General features: G+C 49.0%; 1 protein-coding gene across 5 annotated transcripts in view; it reads left to right on the plus strand.

Moving 5' to 3' along the window:
• The window catches only part of ARHGAP17 (Rho GTPase activating protein 17), a 56,641-nt gene extending 48,952 nt beyond the window's left edge, over positions 1 to 7,689 (plus strand). For 2 of the 5 annotated variants that reach the window (XM_081840633.1, XM_081840636.1), the window contains 3 exons: positions 517 to 677; positions 1,785 to 2,402; positions 6,648 to 7,689. In XM_081840633.1, coding sequence (XP_081696759.1) covers positions 517 to 677; positions 1,785 to 2,402; positions 6,648 to 6,790 — 922 coding nt within the window. In that variant the 3' untranslated portion in view covers positions 6,791 to 7,689. Of the gene's footprint in view, positions 1 to 516; positions 678 to 1,784; positions 2,403 to 4,096; positions 4,140 to 6,647 lie in introns of all 5 variants that reach the window. The other 3 variants (XM_081840634.1, XM_081840637.1, XM_081840635.1) reach the window with 2 other exon arrangements.
• Positions 7,690 to 8,151: the final 462 nt, after the last annotated feature.

Here is an 8,151-nt window from a genome sequence, read left to right on the forward strand (position 1 = left end):
CAGGACCAGTGTTCAAGGATGATGGGAGCTGTAGTCCCAAAACATCTGGAGGGCCAAGTTTGCCTATGCCTGGTATAGCCTTTCCCCAACTTGGTGCCCTAGAGCTGATGCAAATTGTAGTCCAGTGCAGGCAGAGGACACAATCAGACTTGAAGAAGGCTGCCACACTTATAGTCCTAACCCCAACCAGCCCTCTCGAGCAGGTGAACAGTATTTTATGCACCAAGGCAAGTCTCAGCCTGCTACTTGGATCTCTTCACTACACTTGGGTAGTGGGATCTTTAGAGAGAATCCACTTACGCCTCCCAATAGCAGAACATAGGAAGTGCCTGCTGGATCCCATAGCCCATTGAGTCCAGCATCCTGTTCTCACAGTGGCCAGCCAGATGCCATAGTAGGAAACCCTCCGGCAGGACCAAGCTCAAGAGTGCTGCCCGCCTCCCATGTCTTCCAGAAACATGCTGCCTCTGACCCTGAAGGAGCAGCCTTTGATCAGAGTCTTTTCTCCCTTCCCAGCAGTTCAAAACCAAAGGACCCCACGACTCCTCCGCCCACGAGGAATGGGGGGCATGGAAGTGCTGCTCAGGCCTACCCACAGCCCAGCGCTGGCAACAGCCAGCTCTCCGTAGGACAGTCGCAAGTCTCTGCGGGGCCCAGTCCACATGCCGTCAGGCGAGGTTAGTCCTTCAGGAGTCTAATGAACATGCCTGCGTTCCAGGAATAGGTTGGCGGCCGTCTCAACATACTAAGCTTAAAGTTGGGACTCCTGCAGGCTCTTCCTTGGGCATCTGTTTCTTGTTCATGACAGTATCATCACTTGTGGGTGGGAGGGGGCGGGATAGAGGGAGTTATTCCAACACTGACTCTCCTGTTTGGGGCCAGGGGTGCATTAAGAGGCAACGGAATGTGCCCAGTGCTGTTTTTTCTAGAAAAATAGGTGCCGGTACTCACCATGAAGTTGTTACAGTAAGTGTCACACTTTTTAACAACAAAAATAGGTGTCAGTACTGCATACCTTTGAGTACCCCCTGAGGGGAAAAGCACAGTGCGTGTTTGACATGGCGGTGGCTGGCTGCTGTTGTCATTCTGCACCCACCAAACGTGGAAGATGATGCTCTGTTAGCCTTAGTTTAGTTAGCATCTCTTTTGCACTAGGAGAGCGTGGAGGGTGAGGAATGGTGGACAGGGTCACGAAGAGGTTGACTGAAGGGAGAGGGGGAGGTGATGGAGGAGGATTAAATTTATTACCTGCCCTTCACCAGCAGGTCCCAGGGCAAGTTACAACCATTTACAATTCAGTATTAAAAACAGTTAAAACGTATTACATTCAGGGCCCTGAAGAAGCACATCTCCTGCAAAAAGGCCATGGTAAAGTGATTGCTGAAAGTTGTATAGTGAGGAAGCCAGGCTCACCTCTGTGGAGGGAGTCCCACAACTTAGGGGCCACCACAGAGAAGGCTGTCTCCCAGGCCATGAGCTTCTCAGGAAGGTGCAACTACCAAGAGGTCTCTTCTGCTGATGTTAGCACATAGGAAGGTCTGTAGGGAAGGAGACAATCTTTCAGATACGTGAAGCCTAAGTTGTTTGGGGCTTTTTACACTAATGTAAGCACTTTGAGTTGGGAACTGACAGCAAATGCAACTACTTGAAGAGGGGTTATATGACTTTTGTAGGCAACCCTAGACTCTAATGTGACTTCTGCATTTTGAACCAGTTGGAAGTTTCCAAGACTGCTTCTGAGAGGCGTTTTAACCCCTGACTATTCTTTCTGGCCTTCCTTGCAGCCGTGAAGAAGCCTGCCCCAGCCCCTCCAAAGCCAGCCAACCCACCTCCTGGGCAGCCAGGGAACCAAAGTGCCCCCTCCGCCCCTCAACCGCCCTCTATTTCCCCAAAGCCCCCCACCAGAAGCCCTTCTCCCCCCAGCCAGGGAGCCCCCCAGCCCAGCCCTGTCCCATCCCAGGGCTCTGCCCCCCGACGGTACTCCAGCAGCCTCTCCCCCATCCAGGCCCCCAGCCACCCGCCACCCCAGCCCCCCATGCAGACAGTGGCCACTCCTCCTCTCCAGCTGAAAGCCAACACTCCCAGCTCTTCCCCGCCTGGGTCTGAGCCCAGCCTGGAGCAGCCCTCGCCCACTCCTCCCCACACGCCCTCGCCCCCCGACACCCCACCCCTGGAGAAGCACAACCCTGCAGTCGCCTCCCCGGCTCCTCAGCCCCTCACCCAGGATGCTCTGCCAGCTCAGTCGCCACCTCCTCAGATGGGCACGTTGCCCAGGCCGAGGCCCGTGCCCAAGCCGAGGAACCGTCCCACCGTCCCCCCTCCACCGCATCCTCCTGCTCCTCACCTGGCCGGAGACAGTCCTCTTCCTGGTCCCCCTTCAACGGCATCCCGCATCGTGACTGGTAAGGACTGTGTCAGCTCTGTCTCTGTGAACCTTGTGATAAAAAAACTGCCTGGAGGTGGTGGGTTGGATGTGGCTGGAGAAGGGTGAGAGAAACGCTCTCGTCTCCACCCCTGGGACACAAGTGGAAAGAAGGCAGGGAAAAGGGAGTTTCCCCAGAAGAAGACAAAGGGCTCCAAAACGGCAGTAGACGTGGTTTAATCCGGGTGGGGATAATTGCAGTCCATCAAAGAGGCCCACGTGGAGTGAAAAAGAAGACAGGCAAAACTCATTTGGGGCTTTGTATCAGCTAACCCTGAAATGCCTTTAAATCAGCAGTTTTATGGCTACAGCTACCAAACGTTTCTTGGAATTGCAAGTTTTTATGTGCAGGTTTCTAGAGAGAGGGGTGTGCTTGAAATGTGAAGAGAAAAATACTTAATGGTTGAATAGACAGAAGCAAATACAGGCTAATATTTAATTAATTTTGCACTGTCAACCATATTTCAAATTTCTGCATAAATCGGATTTCAAACACATATCTCGAGTTTTCACACTCAAGAAGTATTGTAGCCACATTTGTCTGTGTGGGTGTGTGTGTAGTTTTAGCATACCGTTCTTCCCCTCCTCCGAACCTCCCCATCAGGACAGCTGCACCACCCAAAATGATTCCGTTTCACCCCACCAGCATTGACAAGCAGCATGCCTCTAACTGATCTAGCTTATTGGAATGTTTGGGAAGCTCTGTGACATTTTGTAGTCGTATAGCCAGTGATGGGCTCACAAATAGGCAAAGCCAGGTTTTTTTGCTTTTATTTATAAAAATATTTCTGTGTCATGATGTCATAAAATACCAGAGTGGTTTACAGTGTTAAAGCAGAGAACATCATTTCAAAAAATGAAAAATACCTATAATCTTTGAGGTGGCTGGCAACTCAAAAATAAGAATGCATCAGCTGCAAAAGCCTGTCAGCATGAAAAGGTCTTCAAGAGATAATGGAAAGTCAAAAAGGAGGGTGCCTGCTGTATCTCTGCTGGAAGAGTGTGACTGCCAACATGAAACACCCAACTTCTTCTTGAGACCAGTTGACATGGAGTTACTCATCCCAACCCAGCACGTCAGACTGCAGGATTTATTCACAATCTGCCCCAGAAGCTGTGCATTTAGAAAGCATCAGCACAGCTCTGTAGATGCTAGGAAGAGCTTTGTTGCACCCAGATTGTGGCTCGAGTCCCTTTCTGTGCATATGGAGGAGGATGCTGCTTTGTCCTCAGGAGTAGCCGCCCTCCCACTCCTTGACACCTAACGAAGCAGTTCCTCTGAAAAATAATGTGTTACCCCCATTTGGGAAGCCCAGGCTGCATCACTGCCCACAAAGCTGACCAACCTCCCTACCAACTTTTAATCTGGGTTGGGTGCTTCTTAATTATGCTTAATCTCAAAACAGCATTGTGACGATAAAAGCAAGGCTCCCCTTTTCCCTTTCTCCTTTTGTCGCAGGCTGAAATAGCGCATGCCCCATCCTTTTATTTTTTAATTTTAGCAGACCCTCTAACATGTTGACCACCTTCCTGTGCTGGAGCTTAAAGGGCGCTGGGAATAATAAGAAGCTCTATTTTTTAGCTGCGCAAATAACCCGTTGAATCCCCTCTAGGTTGCAACGCCAACTTGCCAATAATAATCATTCTAATTGAGAATTTTATTAAACAATCTAGATGTTTGACCTGCATTGTTCAGTAGGAACTGAGATTGGAAATGGTAAGGAGGCCTTTCGATTGGCCAGAATTGTTATGAATGCATAATCATGGACGCAGCTTCGTCCCTTTACTAACAGGTCACTGTTAACACAGCTTGCTTGCACCCAGGACTAACCCTGCATGTCAAAGAAGTGATGCTACCCTTGTGGTCCTTTGTTTTGCCCCCCCCCCTCCTTTTTAACACATTCACCGGATGTATCCCAGGATCCTGCCCTGTCCATTATTTAGCTTCTTTTCTGTCTGCTCTGTCCGTACTTGGAATACCCAATGAATTCCTACTCCTCAAAAATCTCCAGAGCCTCATAGATGGCAACACCCGACCTACAAGCCAGCCCTCCCCTCCCCTTTCTCTGTTTCTCACTGTGGGGGTGGGATCTGTTGGTGTTTTTTCCACTTGAAACCAAGACACAACCTGAAAGGCTCCGCAAATGCAACACTGAAGATATTGGCAGCTTCACCGTTAATTGCTGAGCCATAACTGGTATTAATTAAACATCATTCCCTATCCCTCCATTGCGAAAGGCCCAGGAACATGGGGTGGGGAGAGAGAAATAGGCTGGGGGAAAGGGGCCACTTGTACAGATTGAAAGCTCACATGTAAATGGGAAGCTGTTGAGCAGCTGAGCCCAGCCTGGGGGCAAGTCATGACTCTGCCACTCTTCTCCTTGCATGGAAGTTTGTGCCTGCGGAAGCTGCTGCAGTTGGGTGGAGCTGAGAAAGGTGGCCCTGTGCTGTTCCAAGCCATCCTCGTAAGGCTGTTGTTAGGCAGTATGGGGGGGGGGGCATTGTACTAGGGCAGGAGAAGAACTGGGTTTCAGCCTTCCCTGACACAGCCAAATGCATTGCATTCTGCACCAGCCACGGAAGCATCTGAAATCTGCAAGGGCTCTGCTCTGTCGCCTTCAGGCAGGGCTTTGCATTTGAAAGGAAGAAGTGGCACTTGCCACCCAAGTCCCAGGGGCCTGCACATACTTGAAAACAAGCACTGTTTCCATGTGCGAGATGTCAGGTGTGCTTCTAGCTTTTCAATGTGGGGGGGAGGGTGGAGTGTCTGCTGGCATCAGGTTGCTTCTCTGTGCCACACAGGGTTTCATGGTGTGTTTGCTGCTGCTTTGTTGTTGTTGGGCTTTTGGGGGGGCGGGTTCTGAGTTGCAATGTGTAGCAAATCCTGAGCAAAATGTTTGTTCCAACCCTTCTCCACTTCCAGATTCTAGCAGACTTGCTCTGTAATTCTGCAAGCTTTCCCTTGTATTTGAGCAAGTCCAGAAGATGGAAATGATCCCTACTTTGGGGATCAGGGTAGCTCCTTCCAATGAGATTTCCTTCCCAAAGCAGTCTCTGTCCCTCATGGTGTCTCAGCTAGCAGTCCTTGGGCCCCATATAGTTGAACTGTCCTGCAGTGATGCTGTGGTCTAAACCACTGAGCCTCTTGGGCTTGCTGATCAGGTCGGCGGTTTGAATTCGCACGACAGGGTGAGCTCCTGTTGCTCTGTCCCAGCTTCTGCCAACCTAGCAGTTCAAAAGCACACCAGTGCAAGTAGGTAAATAGGTACTGCTGTGGCAGGAAGGTAAACGGCATTTCCATGCACTCTGGCTTCCGTCACAGTGTCCCGTTGCGCCAGAAGCGGTATAGTCATGCTGGCCACACGACCCGGAAAGCTGTCTGTGGACAAACACTGGCTCCCTTGGCCTGAAAAGCGAGATGAGTGCTGTACCCCATAGTCGCCTTTGACTTAACCGTCCAGGGGTCCTTTACCTTTACTTTTTTATATTATATATATGTCCACATAGTTCCTCCAGCAGTTGTCAATAGACTGCTTTTCATTAGCTTTTCTTCCTTTGGGTAAACCCAGGGATAAGGTTGTATATTTTTTCCCTACACTTACAACACTGTACAAGTTCGGGATCTGGAAGCAGGGCAAACTCTCATCACTTTTCAGGTCTGTTCTGCAAAGAATGAGACTCAACCCTTTATGGCTGCAAGACGCATTTAAAAGGATGTGGATTAGTATGAGTGGAAGGTTGGATCCAAAGTTCCCATGGGACCAGCGACCCAACTCCTTGCTTTTCCCCATAACTAAAAGAATAAATGAATGCAATTTCTTTGGGTCATAGAATCCAGTGTTCTCTTGGCACAGTGTTGGGGTGGAGGAGTTTTATACATATACAGCCCTGTCCATAAGCTTCTGAACACCTCTTCTCTGGGTCAGCCTTCCCCAACCTGGGATCTTCTGGATGTTTTGTACTACAGCTCCCATCAATCCTTGCGGCTGACGGGAGTCAGAGTCTAAAACATGGCCATGGGGGTGGCTTGGGATGATGGGAACGGTAATCCAAAACGACTGTGCTGGCTGGAGCTGATGGGAGTTGCAGTCCAAAGCATCCAGAAGGCACCAGGCTGGGGAACGTTAGTCTTACTTTCTGTCGTCTCTAGCTCACAAGTCTGTGCCCTTTCATCATTGGTGTTTTGTGTGTGTGTTTCCCCCCCCCCCATGTCTTCCCCACGCAGACTCTAATTCCAGTATTCAAGAGCCACCACGAGGCCTCCCTGCTGCAGAACTTCCGACGGAGTCGTCAGCTTTGCCAAACCAGAGCTCCCACAACCACCTTGTGCTCGACATCAATCATGATACCGAAAGCACCGCTTTATAAACGAAAGAAACCACTCCAGGGCCCCAGCTGCTCCTGCTCCTGCCCCAGCGGGAACCTCACCAGTCAAGGCTCTACAGTGAGGAGCTTATGGAACTCGAAAGATGGGGGTGGGGGTGGTGACACAACCTCCCCCTTTGTGTCTCCAGAAAAGAAACACCTACCCCGCTATCCAAAGAAGTTTAATGACCTGTGTCTTGACCAAGGTGCCTAAGCTGTGGCTGGGATGATGATGGTCTGGCTGCCCCCGAAAAGTATATCGGAAGCTTAATTGCTGCTGTTAACAGAGACGGCTGAACAATTCCAAGAGAATCCAAAGCAATGCATGTATAATGGAAACAACCTTTTAAAGGCCTCTGTTGAACTCTTCCTCTTAATTCTTTTTTTCTTTTTTTTTCTTTTTTTTGCTCTTACCAAGGAGATGGCTCACAAGAGACGTTCCGTCTCTGACATGCTGCAGACTTTGTTAAAATATGAACCAAAAAAACAAAAAAAAATCAACCCTCAACCTCCACGTGTGCTGGCAGGAGGAGACTGCTGGTTCTCAGTCCCTTTTGCCCTGGCAGTGGAGAAAATCCTTGTGCCTTGATGGACTGTTATACTGTAGAAGGAAACGTACTGTCTCTCTAACCATTTCTCTAACCATTTCTCTAACCATTTCTCTTTCTCTCTCTCTCTCTCTCTCTCTCTCTCTCTCTCTCTCTCTCTCTCTCTCTCTCTCTCTCTCTCGTCCAGTGTTGTTATTTACTCCCCCCCCCCCATTGGTTTTCATAGTTATTTGTATTAACCATCCCTGCTTTGGTTTCTGTAACACCCATAAAAAACAGCTGCTGTCAAGCTGAAAACTTTGGAAAACTTTGTGTATTTACTTTCAGTTGTTATAAATGAGTTGGAATTGGAAAGCAGTTTTCTTTTTCTTTTTTTTGGAAACATCGTTTTGGAGTCATCTGCTTAGTAAAATTATTCTCACTTCTGCTACTGTAAGGAAAATGGTCTTCTAATTAAAATGGTACACCACCAGAACAGCTCCCCACACTGGGAGGGGCATCACTCCCTTCGAATAGCACATTCAGGGGTGGGGGAACAGTGTGAGCCAAATAGGATTTACTCCACCTCTACACTGGCTAATTAGTTCCACAATGGCATGTATGCATGCATGTGTACATAAAAATACTAATTCATTGAAAGTGAAGCAGTAGGCAAAGATGTGGTGTTGCTTTTTGTAAGTCTTTTAGTGGTAGGAGAGCAGAACTGAGTGCAGTCTCTAATTTAGAGAGTTCAGCCACTCAGAAGAGACACACCTTGTTGAATTTCATTTACAGTCCCTCTGTTTATAAATGGACACAGAAACTGTAGGCAACACC

The sequence above is a fragment of the Podarcis erhardii genome, assembly GCF_964252035.2.
Source record: "Podarcis erhardii genome assembly, chromosome: 14".
NCBI classification, from domain to species: Eukaryota; Metazoa; Chordata; class Lepidosauria; order Squamata; family Lacertidae; genus Podarcis; species Podarcis erhardii.